This window comes from Cnephaeus nilssonii (assembly GCF_951640355.1).
Source record: "Cnephaeus nilssonii genome assembly, chromosome: 6".
In the NCBI taxonomy this organism is placed as follows: domain Eukaryota; kingdom Metazoa; phylum Chordata; class Mammalia; order Chiroptera; family Vespertilionidae; genus Cnephaeus; species Cnephaeus nilssonii.
In genome coordinates, this window is record NC_137077.1 from 98336605 (window position 1) to 98358357 (window position 21753).

General features: G+C 42.2%; 1 protein-coding gene across 4 annotated transcripts in view; it reads right to left on the reverse strand.

Moving 5' to 3' along the window:
- Positions 1–21753, reverse strand: part of KATNAL1 (katanin catalytic subunit A1 like 1) — a 114715-nt gene that overhangs the window by 18639 nt on the left and 74323 nt on the right. For all 4 annotated transcript variants that reach the window (XM_079773958.1, XM_079773960.1, XM_079773959.1 and 1 more), the window contains exons 8-9: positions 21405–21531; positions 4492–4626 (exon numbers count right to left, since the gene is read on the reverse strand). In XM_079773958.1, coding sequence (XP_079630084.1) covers positions 4492–4626; positions 21405–21531 — 262 coding nt within the window. The remainder of the gene's footprint in view (positions 1–4491; positions 4627–21404; positions 21532–21753) is intronic.

Here is a 21753-nt window from a genome sequence, read left to right on the forward strand (position 1 = left end):
TGAAAAAGAGATAGAGGAAGACATAAATAGATGGAAGAACATACCATGTTCATGGATTGGTAGAATCAACATCATCAAAATGTCCATACTACCCAAAGCAATCTACAGATTCAATGCACTTCCCATTAAAATACCAACGGCATATTTCACAGACATAGAACGAACTTTCCAAAAATTCATCTGGAATAAAAAAAGACCCCGAATAGCTAGAGCAATCCTGAGAAAGAAGAACAAAGTAGGAGGGATCTCAATACCACATATCAAGCTATATTACCAAGCCACAGTTCTCAAAACTGCCTGGTACTGGCACAAGAACAGACATATAGACCAATGGAACAGAATAGAGAACCCAGAAATTGACCCAAGCCATTATACTCAATTAATATTTGGCAAAGGAGGCAAGAGCATACAATGGAGTCAAAACAGTCTCTTCAATAAATGGTGCTGGGAAATTTGGTCAGATACATGCAAAAAAAATGAAACTAGATCACCAACTTACACCATACACAAAAACAAACTCAAAATTACTAAGGGACTTGAATGTAAGATGGGAAACCATAAAAATCCTACAAGACTCCATAGGCAGCAAAACTGCAGACATATGTCGTAGCAATATCTTTACAGAAACAGATCCTAGGGCAAGAGAGACTAAGGTGAAAATAAACAAATGGGACTACATCAAAATAAAAAGCTTCTGCACAGCAAAAGAAACCATCAACAAAACAACAAGAAAGCCCACTGCATATTTGCCAATATTATCTCTGATAAGGGTTTAATCTCCAACATTTACAGGGAACTCATACAACTTAACAAAGGGAAGATAAACAATCCAATCAAAAAATGGGCAAAGCATCTAAAGACATTTTCGAAGGAGGACATTCAGGAAGCCAAGAGACATATGAAAACATGCTCAAAGTCACTAATCATCCAAGAGATGCAAATCAAAACAATTATGAGGTACCACCTCACACCTGTCAGAATGGCTATCATCAACAAATCAACAAACAACAAGTTCTGGAGAGGATGAGGAGAAAAAGAAACCCTCCTTCACTGCTGGTGGGAATGCAGACTGGTGCAGCCACTGTGGAGAACAGTATGGCGTTTCCCCAAAAATTTAAAAGTGGAACTCCCATTTGACCCAGTGATCCCACTTCTAGGAATATATCCCAAGAAAACAGAAACACCAATCAGAAAGGATATATGCACCCCTATATTCATAGTAGCACAAGTTACAATAGCTAATATTTGGCAACAGCCTAAATGCCCATCAGCAGATGAGAGGATTAAAAAACTGTGGAACATCTACACAATGGAATACTATGCTGCTATAAAAAAAGGAATTCTTACCATTTGCATCAGCATGGATACAACTGGAGAGCATTATGCTAAGTGAAATAAGCCAGTCAGTGAAAGAAAAATACCACATGACCTCACACATTTATGGATAAAAAAGAACATTATAACCTGATGAAGAAAAAGATAGATACAGAGGCAGAGAAGCATCAAACAGACTGTCAAATTACAGCGGGAAGGCTGGGGACTGTTAGAGGGGCCGGAGGTAAGAAATCAACCAAAGGACTTATATGCATATATATAAGCATAACCAATGAACGCAAGACACTACGGGGGTGGGGTGAGGGCATGTGTCGGGGGTAAAGGAGGCCGGGGAAAGGTTAATTTGGGGGAAAAAAGGAGACATATGTACTACTATTTGTAATACTTTAAATAATGAAATAAAATTAAATGTATGGCACAAAAACAAAACATAGAATAGTGCCTAGTACATGGTAAGTACTCAAAAAAAAAAAAAAGAAAGAAAGAAACTTGCAGTAAAAATAAGCAAACACACACACACACACACACACACACACACACACACACCACACAGCACACACACAGTGAAACAAAACCAAAACCTAAAAAAAAAAAAAAAAAAAGAAAGAAAGAAAAGGAGATGAGAGTTACTGAGAGTCCAGGAGACAATGATGCCTTGATGGTTAAGGAGGTTAGTCTAAAGAAAATAGAATTACAGGGGGCTGGAGAAAGGAGTCCATTAGGCTGACCAGGTGGACACTGCCATTTTTAGATGCAAGAACTAAGAGGAGATTTATTACAAGGCCAAACTCCACCTGTCCTGTTACTCCACTTCGTGACTTTCGCTGATCATGAAAGACTGAATTTAACAAGATGAGTGCAGAGTTTCTTTCATCTCACACATGCTCCTACAATGGGGCCTTGCCTCTCTCCCACCCAAAGGCAGTCTAATTCCCTTCCTCCAGAAAATGGCTGGGCTTGTAAATACTTTCACCCAGAGTAAGGCAGAAGTAGCAATCATGACCTCAAGTCTAGGTCCTAATAATGCACCTTGCAACTTTTTCAGTGAAATAATCACACCTGGAGCCCTGAGCTACCATGTATGAAATCTGACTGTCCACAGGTAACATGGAGGTACTCCAGCTGAGGCCCTAGGCCTCAACCACCTGGCATGTGGGTAACAGTATTCCAGATGATCCCAGGCTCCAGATGTGGGGTCACCCTCAGCCACTAAGCCTTCCCATTCCTGGCCCTAGACATCATGAAGAAGAAAATCTTTGACCCTTGGGTAAGCAAAGACTCTTAAGACAAAAAAAGCACTATCCAAAAAGAAAAACTTGACAAGAAGACTTAATAAAAATTAAAGTTTCTGCTTATCAAAGACACCATAAGGAAAATTGAAAGGGAAACCACAAAGTGGAAGAAAATATTAACTATGCATGTGTATGATTAGAACTACACTGCATTAATAAGACAACAAATAAACCAATTAAAAACTGCACAAAATACTTGAAAAGACACTATACAAAATATATACCAATGACCGACAGGAACATAGAAAGGTGCTCTACATCATTAGTCACCAGAGAAATGCAAATTAAAACCATACTAAAATGACATTTCACACTTAACTAAAATGACTAAAATTAAAATACCAACAATACTAAATGTTGACAAGGATGTGGAAGTATTGGAATCTCATTTATTGATGATGAAAGTATAAAATGGTACAACCACTGAGGAAAACAGTCTGGGTGTTACAAAATCAAGCATATACCTACACTATGATCCACCTATTCCATTCTTATCTATATTACCCAAAAGAAATAAAAACATTCATACATAAAAATATTTGTATGAGAATATTTATAGCTTCATTCATAATAGTCAAAATAACTCAAATGTCCATCAAAAAGAGAATAAACAAATTGCAGTATAATAATATCACAGATAAACTACTGATACATGTAACCACATGGATAAATCTCAAAAACATTATGTTGAGTAGTAACCACATACGCAAGTACATATGTCATGATTCAATTTACACTGAGTGGCCAGATTATTATGATCTCTGAACGCATAATTATCTGGCCACTCAGTGTGTGTGTGTGTGTGTGTGTGTGTGTGTGTGTGTGTGTGTATACATATATATATATATTAGAGGCTCAGTGCATTAGTTCGTGCATGGGTGGGGTCCGGCCAGCCTGGCCAGGGGGAGGGGACATGGGTGGTTGGCCAGCCTGCCTGCTGGTCGAACTCCTGGTCGAGGGGTAATTTGCATATTAGCCTTTTATTATATAGGATATAAACTGAGTGGCCAGATTATTATGCATTTAGAGATCATAATAACCTGGCCACTCAGTGTATATGGAGATTAATAATAGGTAAAACTAATCTGTGGTGATAAAAATCAGGAAAGTAAAAGGGTTTTGAATTAATGGGTAGGAGGCACAAAGAAACTTTCTGGGATAAAAGAAATGTCCTAAATCTTGAATAGGATAATAATTAAACAGGGATATTCACTTGGAAAAACTCATCAAATTTACACTAAAGATTTATACAGTTCACTGAATATATAAATCTAAGAAGAAAAAATCACTTAAGAAAATTTCAATATTCATCAATAGGATAAAATGGTATTTTTCTAAAGCAGAATATTTTTTAAACTTTTTTAAAATATATATTTTATTGATTTTTTACAGAGAGGAAGGGAGAGGGATAGAGAGTTAGAAACATCGATGCAAGAGAAACATCGATCAGCTGCCTCCTGCACACCTTCTATTGGGGTTGTGCCCGCAACCAAGGTACATGCCCTTGACCGGAATTGAACCTGGGACCTTTCAGTCTTCAGGCCGATGCTCTATCCACTGAGCCAAACTGGCTAAGGCTAAAGCAGAATATTTTTAAAACTATCTCAAGTAAACTTTATTTTTAAACACTTAAAGTTTAATGAAGATTCTTAAAGTTTAAAAGTAAAAACTAAGATGTCCTACCCACTTTATTAACATGAATACTGCTCTAAGTGTAAGAGCTGCTCTGAAATGTACTACAAATAGGTTTTGTAATGCTATAAACTTCTTTTAGCAAAATGTCAATGGAATAAAGACAAGAGGGAAAAAAGATAACAGGAAGCAAAACAAAAAAATGAAACATTGTAAAGGAAATACATTGTACCTGTTGGGAGAGGTATATAAATCCTCTTCTCTAATCTTCTTCGCAAAGCTTCATCAATATCCCATGGGAAATTAGTAGCAGCCAATACCATAACCATTTTGGAAGGATCATCATTCTCTAAAGCTCCTCCAACACCTACATACAGTAAGAGGAAAAAGTCCATTATTTCTTCACTCAACTAACACTCTAAGCATCAGTCCCAGGCTGGTGATAGGCTCAATGATAAAAATAACACAATTCTGACTTCTGGATGGTGGCAGGCTACGCACTTCAACAGATAACTATAAAAAAGGAAACTGAAGAGTTCACATAATCTATTATAGGATTCTAATCCAATAAGAAAAACCTTTTTTTCCTGTAAGAAAATAAATGCATATTCCTCTGAAAAGGCATGAAAGATTCTGCTGTTTTATCCCTCTCTGATTTTTTTAATCATGAAGTTTCTCAAAAATTCTTATTTATTTAAATGTTATTTTTCAATTACAGTTTACATTCAATATAATTTTATATTAGCTTAAAGTGTACAGCATAGTGGTTAGGCAATCATTTACTTTACAAAGTGATTCCCCCCGATATTTCAAGTACCTACCTGGCACTGTATATAGTTATTACAATACTAGAGGCCTGGTGCACAGATTCATGCACCGGTGGGGTCCCTCAGTCTGGCCTGTGGGGATAGGGCTGGAAGCAGCTTTCCGACATCCCTTGAGGGGTTCCAGATTGTGAGAGGGCGCTTCTCCGGTGACGCACCCCGGAATAGGGCTCCCTCCCCTCTGGTTCCAGGTGCGTCACCTGAGAACCGTAGCTGCCAAGTCTGTCCCCTGGTGGTTAGTGTGCATCATAGCTACTGGTCGGACGGTCCCTTAGTTTTATATATATATAGATTATTGACTATATTCCCTATGCTGTATTTCACATAGCCTGGACTATTTTGTGAATACCAATTTGCACATCTTTCACCCAGCACCCCCAACCTCCCAATCCTCTGGCAACCATCAGTCTGATCTCTGTATCTATGAGGCTGTTTCTACTTTTGTTCATTTATTTTGCTCTTTAATTTCCACATATAAGTAAAATAATCTGATATTTGTCTTGCTCTGACTTATTTCATTTAGCATAATACCCTCTGGGTCCATCCATATTGTTGTAAACAGTAAAATTTCATTCTTTTTATGACCAAGTAATATGTCATTGTGTACATGTATGTATGTATATGTGCGTATACACATTCTATATAATAAAAGGCTAATATGCAAATCAACCGAATGGCGGAACAACCAGTCACTATGACGTGCACTGACCACCAGGGGGCAGACGCTCAATGCAGGAGCTGCCCCCTGGTGGTAAGTGCACAATTTCATGCAACAGGCCTCTAGTATATACATATTTATACCACCACTTTGTATATAATCATCTGTTGATGGACACTTGAGTTGCTTCCATATCTCTGCTATTATAAATAATGCTGCAATGAATACAGTGGTTAATATAACTTTTCAAATTACTGTCTGGGATTTCTATAAATATATACCTAGAATGGAATTGCTGAGTCATAGGCAGTTGCTTTTTTAATTTTTGGAAGAGCCTCCATACTGTTTTCCATAGTGGCTGCACCAATCTGCATTCCCACCAACAGTGCACTAGGATTCCCTTTTCTCCACATCCTTGCCAGCATTTGTTGTTTGTTGATATATTAATGACTAGAGGCCCAGTGCACGAGATTCATGCCCCAGGGGGGCGGGAGGGAGGTTCCTCAGCCCGGCCTGTGCCCTCTCACAGACTGGGACCCCTTGGGGATCGGGCCTAAGCCGGCAGGCAGACATCCCTCTCACAGTCCGGGGCTCTCACAAGTCCAGCATCCCTAGCTCCTTACCGCCCGCCTGCAGTGGAGGTGGGAGAGGCTCCTGCCACCGCTGCTGCACTCACCAGGTGTAAGCCCGGCTTCTGGCTGAGCACACTCCCCCTGTGGGAGCGCACTGACCACCAGGGGGCAGCTCAATGCAGGAGCTTCCCCCTGGTGGTCAGTGCGCATCATAGCGACCAGTCCTTCTGCTGTTCAGTCGATTTGCATATTAGGCTTTTATTATATAGGATAGCCATTCTGATAGGTGTGTGTGGTAGGTCTGAGGTGGTATCTCTCTGTGGTTTTAACTTGCAATTCTCTGATGATTAATGATATTGAGCATCTTTTCATATGTCTGTTGGCCATCTCTATGTCTTCTTTGGAAAAGTGTCTATTCAGGTCTTCTGCCCATTTTTTAATTTGATTGTTTGGGCTTTTTTTGTGTTGAGTTGTATGAGTTCCTTATAAATTTTGGATACTTAACCCCTTATCAGATGTGCAGTAGGTTGTATTTTCATTTTGATGATGGTTTCTTTTACTGTGCAAAACTTTTTATTTTGATGAACTCTCATAACTTTTTTTCTTTTGTATCCCTTGCCCAAAAAGATATATCAGAAAAAACATTGCTAAGAGAAATATCAGAGAATGTACTGCCTATGTTTTCTTCTAGGAGTTTTGTAAGTTTGCATCTCACATTTAAGTCTTTAATCCATTTTGAGTTTTTCCTCATATATGGTGTAAGAAGGTGGTCTAGTTTCATTTTTTTTTTTGCATGTATCTGTCCAATTTTCCCAAAACCATTTATTGAATAGACTGTTCTTATCTCACTGTATGTTCTTGACTGTTTATCATATACTAGAGGCCCAGTGCACAAATTTGTGCACAGGTGGGGTCCCTCAGCCTGGCCAGAGATCGGGGCTGATTGGGACCAGCCGACCTTGGGGGGGGGGGGGGCGGTACTGTGGAAGGTTGGCTGGCCATGGGAGGTTGGCTGTGGGCGCACACTGACCACCAGGGGGCAGCTCCTGCATTGAGTGTCTGCCCCCTGTGGTCAGTGTGCATCATAGCTACTGGCCAGTCATCTGTTTGTAACGGTCACTTAGGCTTTTATATATATAGATTAATTGACCAACGAGGTGTGGGTTTAATTCTAGACTCTCTATTCTGTACCATTGATTTATGTGTCTGTTTTTATGCCAGTATCATGCTGTTTTGATTACCATAGCCTTGTAGTATAGTTTGGTATCCAGTAGTGTGATACCTCCAATTTTGTTCTGTTTTCTCAACATTGCTATGCCTATTCAAAATCTTTCATGGTTCCATATACATTTTTGGATTATTCTAGTTCTGTGAAAAACTTCATTGGTATTTTGATAGGAATTGCATTCAATCTATAGATTATTTTGGTGATGTTAATTCTTCTAATCCATGAACACAGAATATGCTTCCACTTACTTATATCTTCTTTAATTTCTTTCTTCAGTGTCTTACAATTTTCTAAGTACAGGTCTTTTATGTCCTTGATTAAATTTATTTCTAGATATTCTTTTTTTAAATGTAATTGCAAATGGGATTATTTTTTTAGTTCCCTTTTTGATATTTCATTATTTGTGTATAAAAATGCAACCAATTTCTGAATACTTACTTTGTATCCTGCTACTTCATTGAATTCAGTTATCATTTCTAGCAGTTCTTTGGTGGAATATTTAGGGTTCTCTGTATGCAATATGATGCCATCTGCAAATGACAGTTTTACTTCTTTCTAGCCAATTTGGATTTCTTTTATTTCTTCTTATCCTATTGCTGTAGCTAGGACTTACAGAACTATCCTATATAATAAAGAAGTAATATGCAAATTTACCCTCACACCCTCACATCACAAGATGGCCACCCCCACGTCATCACAAGATGGCTGCCCTCACGTGATCACAAGATGGCCACCCCACATTGTCACAAGATGGCTGGCAGGGGAGGGCAGTTGAGGGCGACCAGGCCTGCAGGAGAGGGCAGTTGGGGGGGGGGGGGACCAGGCCTGCAGGGGAAGGCAGTTGGGGGTGACCAGGACCGCAGGGGAGGGCAGTTGGGGGTGATTGGGCCAGCAGGGGAGGGCAGCTGGGGGTGATCGGGCCGACAGGGAAGTAGTTAGGTGTCAATCAGGCCAGCAGGGAAGCGGTTAGGGGGCGATCAGGCTGCCAGGCAGAAGCCGTTGGGGCAATCAGGCAGGCAGGCAGGCGAGTGGTTAGGAGTCAGCAGTCCCGGATTGTGAGAGGGATGTCCGACTGCCTGTTTAGGCCCGATCCCACAGGGGTCCCAGATTGGAGAGGGTGCAAGCTGGGCTAAGGGACAACCCCCCAGTGCACAAATTTCATGCACCGGGCCTCTAGTGTTGAATAAGAATGGTAACAGTGAACATCTCTGTCTTGTTCCGGATCTTAAGGGAAACACTTTTAGTTTTCTCCATTGAGTATGTTAGCTGTCAGTTTGTCATATATGTTCTTTAGCATGTTGAAGTATGCTCCCTTTGATCCCTCATATGTTCCCTCTATTTGCTGAAAGTTTTTATCATAAATGATGCTGGGTTTTGTCAAATGCTTTTAAGCATCTACTGATATGATCATATTATTTTACCCTTTATTTTATGTATATCACATTGATTTGCAAATACTTTACCAACCTTGCATCCCAGGAATAAATCCCACTTGATCATGGTGTATAATCTTTTTAACCCTTTGCACTCGCTTGCTTTTTTCTCGATTCCTTTCTTCTAATGCTAACCGTGTCGAGTCACACTCGACATCTGAGTGCAAAAGGTTAATGCAGTGCTGAATTTAATTTGCTAATATTTTACTGAGAATTTTTGCATCTGTTATCAGGGATATTAGCCTATAATTTCCTTTCTTCCTAGTATCTTTATCTGGTTTTGGAATTAGTATCTTTATCTGGCCTTATGAGCTTGGAAGTCTTTTTTCCTCTTGAATTTTAAGGAATAGTTTGAGAAGGATAGGTGTTACTTCTTCTTTGAATGTTAGATAAAATTCGCCTGTGAAGCCATCCAGTCCAGGGCTTTTATTTGTTATGAGTTTTATTTATTTATTTATTACTGCTTTGATTTTGTTGGTCTGTTCAAATTTTCTATTTCGTCTTGATTCAGTGTTGGAGGATTTTATATTTCTAGGAATTTATTCATTTCTTCCAGATTGTCCAATTAGTTAGCATGTAGTTGTTTATAATATTTTCTTATAACCCTTTGTACTTCTGATATTAGTTTTTATTTTTCATATTTCATTTATAATTTTATTTTTGGGGTCCTTTCTTTTTTCTTAATGAATCTGCTTAAAGGTTTATCAATCTTGTTTATCTTTTCAAACATGCAGCTGTTGGTTTCATTGATCTTCTGTATTTTTTTAGACTCTTTCATTTATTTCCATTCTGATCTTTATTATTTCCTTCCTTCTACTCACTTTGGGCTTTGCTTCTTGTTCTTTTTCTAGTTCCCCTAAATGTAAGATTAGATTGTTTATTTGAGATTTTTCTTGTTTCTTGAGATAGGTCTGTAATGCTATGAATTTCCCTCTTAGGACTGCTTTTCATTGTGGATTTGGGGTTGTTGAATTCTCATTTTCATTGGTCTCAAGGTATCTTTTGATTTCTTCCTTGATCTCACTGTTCAGCCATTCATTATTTAAGAAGATGTTATTTAGTCTCCATGTGTTTGAATGCTTTTCAGTTATTTTCTTATGATTTCTAGTTTCATACCATTGTGGTCAAAGAAGAGCTTGATATAATTTCAATCTTCTGAACTTTATTGAGACTTGTTTTCTGTCCTAATGTGGTTTATCCTACCAATGATTCATGTTAAGAATGTATATTCTGCTACTTGGGGGTTAAATGCTCTTGAAAACATTAATTAAATCAATCGGGTCTAGTGTGTCATTTAAGGCTGCTATTTCCTTATTGATTTTGTCTAGAAGATCTATCCATTGACGTCAAAATCCCGTACAATGACTGCATTACCATTGACTTCTCCACTTATGTCCATCAAGATTTCCTTTATATATTCAGACATTCCTATATGGATGCATGAATGTTTACAAGAGGTATATCTTCTTGTTGCATAGATCCCTTTATAATGTCCTGCTTTGTATCATATTATAGCCTTTGTTTTAAAGTCTATTTTGTCTGCTATAAGAATTGATACCCTAGCTTTTTTTCCCCATGTGCATGAAATATCTTTTTCCATACTTTTATTTTCAGTCTACATGTGTCTTTCAATCTGAGGTGAGTCTCTAGTAGACAGTATATACATGAATTTTGTTTCCTTACCCATTCAGCTACTCTGTGTCTTTTGATTGGAGCACTTAATCCATTTATACTTAAAGTGATTATTGATAGGTACATATTTATTGTCATTTTATTATACACAAGAGGCCCGGTGCACGAAATTCATACACAGGGGGTGTCCCTCAGCCCAGCCTGCACCCTCTCTAATTTGGGACATCCCTCTCACAATCCGGGACTGCTGGCTCCTAACCACTTGCCTGCCTGCCTGCCTGATTGCCCCTAACCACTTCTTCCTGCCAGCTTGATTGTCCCCTAAGTGCTCCCCTGCTGGCCTGATTGATGCCTAACTGCTCCCCTGCCAGCCCGATCACCCCCAACTGCCCTCCCCTGCTGGCCTGATCTTCCACAACTGCCCTCCCCTGCTGGCCATCTTGTGGCAGCCATCTTGTGACGACGTCACAGCGGCCATCTTGTGATGATGTTACGCGGGGGCATGACACCACCTAGGCTTTTATTATATAGGATTCTTATGTTCCTCTTTTTTTCTTCTTCTTAAAGAAGTCCCTTTAATATTTATTTGTAATACTTGTTTGGTGGTAATAAATGCCTTCAGCTTTTTCTTGTCTAGAAGCTCATTGTTTCTCCTTCAATATTAAATGACTAGTAGGTCACTGCCGCCCTCCTGTAGCTCCCCCTGCCCCCCCCCCACCTCATAGCTTGCTGCCCTGCCCCCTCCTGTAGTTCTCTGCCTCACGCTTGCTTGGTGCCCTGCCCCCTCCTGTAGCTCTCCGCCTTCCGCTTGCTTGCTATCCTGCCCCGTCCTGTAGCTCTCTGCCATCCATTTGTAGTTTGCTCCCCCACCCTCCTGCAGATCCGTGATCCGGTCGTTATGCGGTCGGTCGTTACACCTCAGGGCATAATGGATAATTAGCATATTCCTTATTATATAGGATAGCCTTGCTGGGTAGAGTTGTCTTGGTTGTAGGTCCTTGCCTTTCATTACTTCCTGACAATCTTATGGGAGCTCCCTTGCAGATAACTGTCTTTCTCTTGTTGCTTTAAGATTTTTTGTCTTTAACGTTTGCCATTTTAATTATGATGTGCCTTGGTGTGGGTCTCTTTGGGTTCATCTTGTCTTCCAAATTGCTGATTTGATACTCTGATTCATCTAGTCTGCTGTTGATTTCTTCTAGTGTATTCTTCATTTTTGACTGCTTCTTTTTTATGGTTTCTGTGTCCTTTTTCATATTTGCTATCTCTTTGTTGAAGAGCATCCTTATAACCATAATTTTGAACTTTATATCTGGTACATTGCCTGCCTCCATTTAATTTAGTTCTTTTTCTGGGGATTTCTATTGTTCTTTCATTTGTCTCCCCATTTTAAATGACTCTTTGTATTTATTTCTGGGTATTAGGTAGATTGCTATTTCTCAGTCTTGGTAAGGTGGCCTTATGTAGTAGATGCCCAGTGGTACAATCTCCCCAATCAACTGAGCTAGGTGCTCCAGGAATTTCCCTTGTGTGGGATATGTAAGCTCATCTGATGTAGTTTAGTTGTGATTGCTGTTGGCCATCCACTGGCCCAGAGGCTCACTGACTGTGAGGACTGCCCCAACCACAGTGTACAAGCTGCTGTGTAGAGGCTGACTCACAAAGTGGAATTGTCTCAGCATGTCTCATGCCTGCCAAGATCTCCCTTTGGGTGTGCCACTTATGGAACTAATCAGGTCATGCTCTGGTTTGGTCTAAAGTCAGCCACCATGTGTGTTGGTTCTGGGACCTCTTGGGATGGGCTCTGGTGCAGGTCAATGTGAGACACTGTGACCAGGCTGGGCTACCTCCTTGATAACCTTGCAAAAAAAGAGTACAATGCAGGTGCAAGCTAGTCATAGCCAGCAGAATTCCCCTGCTTGGTGCAAGCTTGGCAGGGTGTGGCCAAACTGACTTGGGAGAATGGGGTTAGTGCTTCTACTCAGGCTGATGCCAGTGAGGGGGGGGGGGAGAAGGGAGGGAATGATGGGTGTTGCCAGCCAAACACATGGAAAAATTGGCCCTTGCTCTAAAGCCACTACACTCAAGACTCTCCCTGTGCAAAATGCCTCTGACACCCCAAGTCTACCTAACCCTCCCCAAGAGCCTTCCAAGAAAGTCTGCAACTCAAGCCCAGGCTGGGCGCAGCTAGCTGATTCCTCCACAGAGTGGGAGCTTGGCAGGGTGGGACAACAGGGAGTCAGGAGTATGTAGCTAGTGCATTCACCCAGGCTGAGGCATTATGGAGGGAAGTACTCAATGCAGGAATGATGACATCTGAGAGCAGCATGGGAGAGGGATTCAACACAGGAATGATGGCAGCTGTCCCTCCTGCCTTCTCCCCAAAACCACAGAACCCAATCTCTCCCTGTATGACTTCAGTCTACTCTGAGCTGCCATTCCTCTGCTGGAGCCCAGGGTAAGTGCCTGAGGTTGAGGGCACCTGGGTTTCTAGCAGCCTACCACCTCACTCTGCTGGACAGAATCCCCATTAATTTTCACAGCCAGATGTTATGTAGGCTCTTCTTCCCGGCACTTGTGCTCTAGGCTGGGAAGCCAGGCATAGGGTTGAGAGCTCTCACTCCTCAGGGGAACTTATGCAGCTGAGATAGCCCTCCATATTCTCACCTGCACATGGGTTCAGGGTCAGCCCATTTTGAGTCTCTACCTTTCCTAAAAGTCTCAGTATACTTTCTTATATAGATCTGTAGTTATAAGACTTCTGTTCAGCTAGTCTTCAGTTGGTTATTCAGGTTAATTGTTCTATAATTTAGTTATCATTTAGATTTGGTCCTGGGAGGAGGTGAGTGTAACTTCTATCTACTTTGCTGCCATCTTGGATCTCTCACTTCAAATATTTTATTTTAGTTGTTAATCTAATTTATTTAATATTTTTCAAGAAAGGAGAACAGAATGGGATTCATATTTACTTAATATACTAGCATGCAATAATAATCTTGAAAGGCAGTTTATATTGGAATAGTTTTGTCCTTAAACTTCTAAGTAACTCAGAAAAAAATAAACAAGAAATTTAAGAATAAACCTAATAATCAGTCACTACTGAAAATACCGTTTCTTTTTATAGCAAACTAAACATATGAGAGAGAGTGTGTACTTTTTCTAGAATTAAAATTTTAGAACAAAAAACTTCAGGTTATACAATGAAAACACTGGAAAATATGCAGTGAAAAAATAAATATATCAACAACTCACAAACTTTATCAGAGTTTCTAACCTAGTATAACAAAGTAGTGGATTTAAAGGAACCCAGATGAATATGACTAAACTACTATTTGAATCATTATCACAAAGATTCAGGCTGTCCAAGTAATAATCAGAAAGAGTTACAAATACCCCTAAATAAAATTCAGATGACTAAATCCTTATTCAGTGATATTTTTAAAACATATAATGTTTTCCTCTATATCCATTTCCCCAAAATATAACACATTCACTTCTTTCTCTTATACCTCTGCAGAAGTTAAAATGGCAAAATCTTTGAGAGAAGGGACTTGCAGTACATTTATTTTATTTATCTTACAGTGACTGGCACTGTATACAATACTCATTATAACTGTTCAGTAAATGTCAACTCCCACAACCACATCAAAATTACAACTAAAATACAGAATAACCATCATTCAGAACCATCTGAAAGCTGGCTGAATGGAAGTCCTACAACTAGAGAAGTAAAGAAGAAAGCACAGATAAGAGAGGTGGAAGGGCAGAATGAGCTGGTCTGACACCCACATGTGCCGTTTTTTTTTAATCAGGAGGGTGATCACCTCTGTGGAGGCTTCCCATGTGGAACAAGGGGTCCCAGCCCCACACCAGACTGCCAGCCCATTGTCCCGGAGCTGAGAAGAGAAGTTCCAGCAACTATGGCTGTAAAAACCAGCAGGGATTGTGGATGAGAGGCACGGAGGCTGATGGAGACCCAGGTGTTCCATTTAAGGGCTGGCACACAAACTTACTCAGACTCCCAGCACTAGGCAGCTTTTGTGGGACCCAGGGACATGCAGGGAGGAACTAGATTGTCTAGCATCGGCGCAGGAACTTGGGGGTGACTTACTCCCAGATGAGGATGTTCACAAAGTCATTGTTCCTGAGCTGGGACCTCTACTGTTACAGGGCTGACTGGCAGTCATATCTGAGTCTCCATCAGCCTGGAGCAACACTTTGCTCCTTCCTGGGGATTTCCTGAGACCCTGTCCCATCCAATTTTCAGCCCCACCCAAGCTGTTTGCAACAATTTTTCCATATGAATGGCCTATCCTAGCTCAGGTTTCAGACTTGTTAAAATCTCTCAAACAAGCTGCAGCTAGTGACAGTGTGCCCCAAACCTGTCAAAAAAAGGCCCAAGACCAGGCACTAGCATCAGCCTGCCTTGCTTCACAGATGGGCCTCACATGAGCAATTCCAAATAGAACAATGCAAAGAACAAATAGCAGCTATCTACAGATCTCTCTGAAGCTCCTGCTGGGTGGCCCCAGGTAGTGGCTGACTTTGCACCTCCCTGGAGGCCCTAGAGCCAGTGCACCCAGTGGAAAGCTTCAGACCACAGCAGATTACAACTCTACACATCCACAAGCAATACATTCAACAGACACACTCAGTGGGCATCAAAGCTCCTGCTCCATAGGGGTGTTCCCTTCACAGCAGCTCTCTAACTGTAGTCACAGCTGGTCCTCACAGCCAATTGGCTTGGAGGTCAACTCCTCCCAATGATGCCAAAAGCAATCAAGGATCAACTACAAGATTGTGCACACAGCCCACACAGGGGCATACCTAGAATGCCCAGCTCAGGTGATTGGGAGGCTGAGCCACTGGGCCATACAGGACTGCTACACAAGGCTACCCCACCAATTCTAGGAGACATAGCAGTTCTACCTAATACACAGAAAGAAAAACAGGAAAGCAGCCAAAATCTGGAGTCAAAGAAACATGTCACAGATGAAAGAAATGGAAGCAAGTGAACTACTTGATACAGAGTTCAAAACCATGGTTATAAGGTTATTCAAGGATCTTCATGAAAATTTCAAGTATCTTAGTGAAAATGTCAAAGACATGAAAAAGGACCAGTCAAAAATTAAGCATACACTAACTGAAATAAAAAATAATTTACAGGGATTCAACAGCAGAGTAGAGGATTTCAAGAATCAAATCAACGATTTGGAATATGAGGAATCAAAACACACCCAATCAGAAGAGCAAAAAGAAAAAATATTAAATATGAACAGTGTAAGGAGCCTCTGGGATAACTTCAAGTGTACCAACATTCACATTACAGGGATGCCAGAAGGAGAAGAGAGAGAGCAAAATATTGAAAACCTATTTGAAGAAATAATGACAGAAAACTTCCCCTACCTGATGAAAGAAATAGACTTACAAGTCCAGGAAGCACAGAGAGTCCCAAACAAGAGGAACCCAAAGAGATCCCTACCAACACACATCATAATTAAAATGCCAAGGGTTAAAGACAAAGAGAGAAACTTAAAATCAGCAAGAAAAAAGCAGTTAAGTTACCTACAAGGGAGCGCCCACATGACTGTCAGCTGATTTCTCAACAGAAACTTTCCAGGCCAGAAGGGAGTGGCAAGAATTATTCAAAGTGATGAATAGTAAGGACCTATGTCCAAGATTATTCTACCCAGCAAAGCTCTTATTTAGCATTTAGGGTCAGATAAAGAGCTTCATATACAAAGCAAAAAAGCTAAAGGAGTTCAAAACCACCAAACCAGTATTACATGAAATGTTTGTGGACAAAAAAGGGGCCACATGGTAACCTGACAAGCTCAGGGAAGGCCTGCAGGGTGGTCTTGCAAACTCAAAGACTTAAAGTAACCACAAAGGTTGGTCTGAAATTAAAACTTTAACTAAAAGCAGTTATGGTATGTAGTCACATCTTAGGCCAGTATCTTCCCTGACAAAGGTCAATCTTTGCCTTAACTGAGCCTACTGTCTTTTTGCATCCACGATAACATATCATTGTAATGTCAAAGTAATTTTCCTTTATCCAGACACTGTCAAAGCACAGGCACTGCTTTTCAGAGACCACAAATCCCCTCATTGTTATTGAGTTAATTGCAGACTGTTAACTATCCTCCATCTGCCTAAGTAAAAGAAGTATGTGTCTATCATTTTACTTTTTATCCAATCCCAGAGGTTTCCCCACTTTGCTTTTTCCTGCCTCCCTAAGCTATCAGCAATGAAGTTCATGTAATCCACTTACATCTCCTTTTTTTATTGTAATGTATAAAACAAGGTAAAAACAAAACAAAACACCATTCTCCAGAGCATTACCCCAATACATTGAGAATCTGCTTCCCAGCAACTGTCGACAGTTTGGCTCAAATAAACTCACAAAAATTCTTTACAGGTTTGCATGTATATTTATGTTAATACTAGTGGCCCGGTGCATGAAATTCATGCACGGGGTGGGGGGTCCCTCAGCCTTCAGCCTGGCCTGCACCCTCTCATAATCCGGGACCACTGCCTCTAACTGCTCACTTGTCTGCCTGCCTGATCGCCCCAACCACTCTGCCTGCCAGCCTAATCTCCCCCTACTTCCCCCCCGCCGCTGGCCTGCTCACCCCCAACTGCCCCCCGATGGCCTTCTCGCCCCCAACTGCCCCCCTTGCCAGCCTGATCACCCTCAACTGGCCCCCTGCCAGCCTGCTCACCCCAACTGCACCCCCCTGCCAGTATGATTGCCCGCAACTGCCCCCCCACTGGCCTAATCGCCCCCAACTGCCCCCCCTGCTGGCCTGCTCGCCCCCAACTGCCCCCCCATGGCCTTCTTGCCCCCAACTGCACCCCTACCACCCTACCGGCCTGCTCACCCCCAACTGCCACCCCCTGCCAGCATGATCGCCCCCAACTGCCCCCCCAGCTGGCCAGATCACCCCTAAGTCACCCCCCTGCTGGCCTGCTCACCCCCAACTGCCCCCCCGACAGCCTACTTTCCCCCAAATGTCCCTCCTGCCAGCCTGATCACCCCCAACTGCCCTCACCTCCAGGCCTGATCACCCTTAACCACCTCTGCCTCAGCCCTGCCACCATGGCTTTGTCTGCAAGGATGTCGAGAAGGTCTCCCAGTCTAATTAGCATGTTACCCTTTTATTAGTATAGATGTTGAAGGATATTGTTTAAGAAGAGAAAGAAGAGGATGAAGAGGAAGAGGAGAAAGTGGGGGGAAAGGAAGAGGAGGAGGAGGAAGAGGACAATGGGAATGGGGGAGAAGGGGAGGAGGGGGAGGGTTGAGGAGGAGGAGGAGGAGAAGAAGAAGGAGTAGGAGGAGGAGGAGGAAGGAAGGAAGGAAGGAAGGAAGGAAGGAGGAGGAGGAGGAGGAGGAGGAGGAGGAGGAGGAGGAGGAGGAGGAGGTGGAGGAGGAGAAGGGAAAGAAGAGATAAAAAAATATGAACAATAACCAATGGATAGAGACTCTAGGGGGGTGAGAGCATGTGCCAGGGGGTGGGGGTGGCCAGGGGGAGGTCAATAGAGGAAAAAGGAGACATATGTAATACTACATGTAATATTTTAAACAATAAAATAAAACTTTAAAAAATATGAACAATAAAATGGCAAAAAATACATATATATCTAAAAATCAAAATAAACTAACAAATCTAATGAATAAAATAAACTGGTGAATAAAATAGAATCAGAGACATGGAAGCATGGAACAGACTAATGAATATCAGAGGGAAGGGGGTAGGGGAGATGGGGAGAGATTAACCAAAGATCTTATATGCATACTAGAGGCCCAGTGCACGAATTTGTGCAAAGGTGGGGTCCCTCTAGGTGGCCTGCAGGGATCGGGCTGAAACCTGCAGTCCAACACCACCTGCAGCTCCTACCTGCTGCTCCCGCTCATCCCGACCCCACTGTCCGTGCCGTGGGCTCACGCCCAATCAGTTCTGATCAGGAGAGGCTCACGCTGCCACAGCAGCACTCGCCAGCCATGAGCCCTGCATCTGGTGCCCTCCCAAAGAGTGTGGTCTACAGGATCGGGCTGAAACCGGCTCTCCAACGTCCCCCAAGAGGTCCTGGATTGCAAGAGAGCACAGACCAGGCTGAGGGACCCCACCAGTGCATGATCGGGTTGGGGAGGGACCGCAGGAGGGCTCCAGGGCATGTCCAGCCCATCTCGCTCAGTCCCAATCAGCCGGACCCTGGCAACAAGCTAACCTACCGGACGGAGCATCGGCCCCCTGGTGGTCAGTGCACATCATAGTGACTGGTTGACCAGTTGACTGTCTGCCCCCTGGTGGTCAGTGCATGTCATAGTGACTGGTCGACCACTTGACTGTCTTCTTCCTGGTGGTCAGTGCACATCATAGTGAGTGGTTGAACAGCCTTAGCATACCATTAGCATATTATGCTTTGATTGGTTGTTCAGTTGTTCTGCTGTTCGGTCTATTTGCATATTATCATTTTATTATATAGGATTATTATATAGGACTAGAGGCCCAGTGCATGAAATTCGTGCACTGAGGGGGTGTCCCTCAGCCCAGCCTGCAGCCACTACAATCTGGGAGCCCTTGGGGGATGTCTGACTGCCGGTTTAGGCCCAATCCCTGCCTAAACCAGCAGTCAGACATCCCTCTCACAATCCAGAACTGCTGGCTCCTAACCACTCGCCTGCCTGCCTACCTGCCTGATTGCCCCTAACCGCTCCCCTGCTGGCCTGATTGACGCCTAACTGCTCCCCTGCCAGCATGATTGACACCTAACTGCTCCCCTGCCTGCCCGATCACCCCCAACTGCCCTCCCCTGCCAGCCATCTTTTGACAATGTGGAGGCGGCCATCTTGTGGCGGCCATCTGGTGACAATGTGGGGGCGGACATGTTGTGGTGGCCATCTTGTGATGACGTTGGGCAGCCATCTTGTGACATGGGGGTGCCCATCTTGTGATGACGTGGGGGCGGCCATCTTGTGATGACATGGGGGCGGCCATCTTGTGACGCAATGGGGCCGGCCATCTTGTGACATGAGGGCATGAGGGTCCATTTGCATATTACCTCTTTATTATATAGGGCTAGAGGCCTGCACCCTCTCGCAATACGGAACCACTGGCTCCTAACCACTCTCCTGCCTGCCTGCCTGATCACCCTAACTGCTCTCCCCTGCCAGCCTGATCGCCCTAACTGCTCTCCCCTGCCGGCCTGATCCCCATAACTGCCTAACTGCTCTCCCCTGCTAGCCTGATCCCCCTAACTGCCTAACTGCTCTCCCCTGCTAGCCTGATCCCCTTAACTGCCTAACTGCCACCTTCTCCCTTCTTCCTTCTCGCGCAGCGCCGCCCTTCTCTCTTCTCCCTTCTCCCGCAGTGCCGGCCTTCTCCCTTCTCCCTTCTCTCGTAGCGCCACCTTTTCCCTTCTGCCTTCTCCCTTCTGCCTTCTCCTATAGTGCCTTCTCCCGCAGCCTCTGCAAAAGGGACCATGGAGCTGGACCGTCCCTCATAGCTGCAGCTGCCAGTCCTCGTCCATTGCAGCTGCTGTGGCTTTGTCTGGAAGGATGTCTGGAAGATGTCCACCCTAATTAGCATATTACCCATTTATTAGTATAGATATGCATTACCTATGGACATAGACAGCAGGGTTTGGTGAAGGCCTGGGGCAAGGCAGGAACCAGGTGGAGGAGGGCAATGGGGGTGGGTAGGGGAAGTGGGACATCTGGGATACCCTCATCAATAAAGGTTTAAAAATAATAATAATAATAAAAGCAGCTCAGGGCTTGTCACTCTCTTCCTTCAATGCTCCCCAATGCCTTTTCTTCTTTGTCTGAATTACTTAAACTAATGCTTCAAAGCCAACTTGGCTATTCCCTTCTATGACGCCCTTAGTCTTGGTGGCACTTCTCCTACTATGTTTTCATTATACCCAGAGTTTATTTACCACAGAAATTATAACGTATTGTAATTGTCTGTTAAGTTGCCTGCTTCCCATCTAGGTCAGTGGTTCTCAAACTTTTTGGTCTCAGGATCTTTATATAACCTTAAAAATTATTTAACTTCAAAGATCTCGTGTGTGTGTGTGTGTGTGTGTGTGTGTGTGTGTGTAGTACAGCTATCAATATTTATCATCAGAAATTAAAACTGAGAATTTTAAAAAATATTAATCGACTTTAAAGTGACAATGAATCCATTATTTGTTAATGTAAATAACATATTATGAAAATAACAATGATTTTCCTAATAAAAAATATTAGTAAGAAGAATACATTTCTTTTTACATTTTTGCAAATCTCTTTAATGTGTGACTCTATAGAGAATAGCTAGATTCTCATACCTGCTTCTGCTTTCCATCTGTTTATTGTATCTTACATGTCTTGTAGCCTCTGAAAAACTCTACTGTACACTTGTAAGAGAATGAAAGTGAAAAAGGTAAATAATGTCTTAATATTGTTATAAAAATAGTTTAGTCCTTGCAGTCCTTTTTAAAGGATCTGAAAGAGCCCTGGGACCCCAGAGCACTTCTCTAGAACCTTTGCTCTAAGTAATAAATTATTTAAAGGCCATGGCATTCCTTTTCTTTTTACCCTCACAACCTAAAATGGTGCACGTTTCATAAAAAGTATACAGTAAGTGCTTTTTGAATGCATGAACAAATGAATAAATAAGTGGATGAACAGATGATTATAAATAAATGCAGGCTGACTTTGAGTCCATTCACTGAGAATTTCCAAAGTATTAATCTACACAAAGCTCAAAAAGGAAATATAACAGTTTTGAGACAGTAATTAAACATCAATTACCATCCATCTGAATGAGTAGCTCAGACTTGACTCTGCGACTTGCTTCGTGCTCATCAGAGGTCCCTCTTCGACTGCAGATAGAATCTATCTCATCAATGAAGATCGTAGTGGGGGCGTAAAATCTAGCCTTTGTGAAAATATTTTAAAGGAATCATTTGATTATCTCATAAAACCATCTGAATTTTTTTAAATGCCATTTCCTCCTAAAATCCTGGTTAAAAAAGAGAAGTTTCTCACTGCTTTAATGCCACCATTTCGTTATTGACAGGGTTAAATCAATCATTCATATAAAAAAAAGTAAATTTCTAAAAATAAAGGTAAGTTATATGGTGGGTGAAGTTCGGTGACA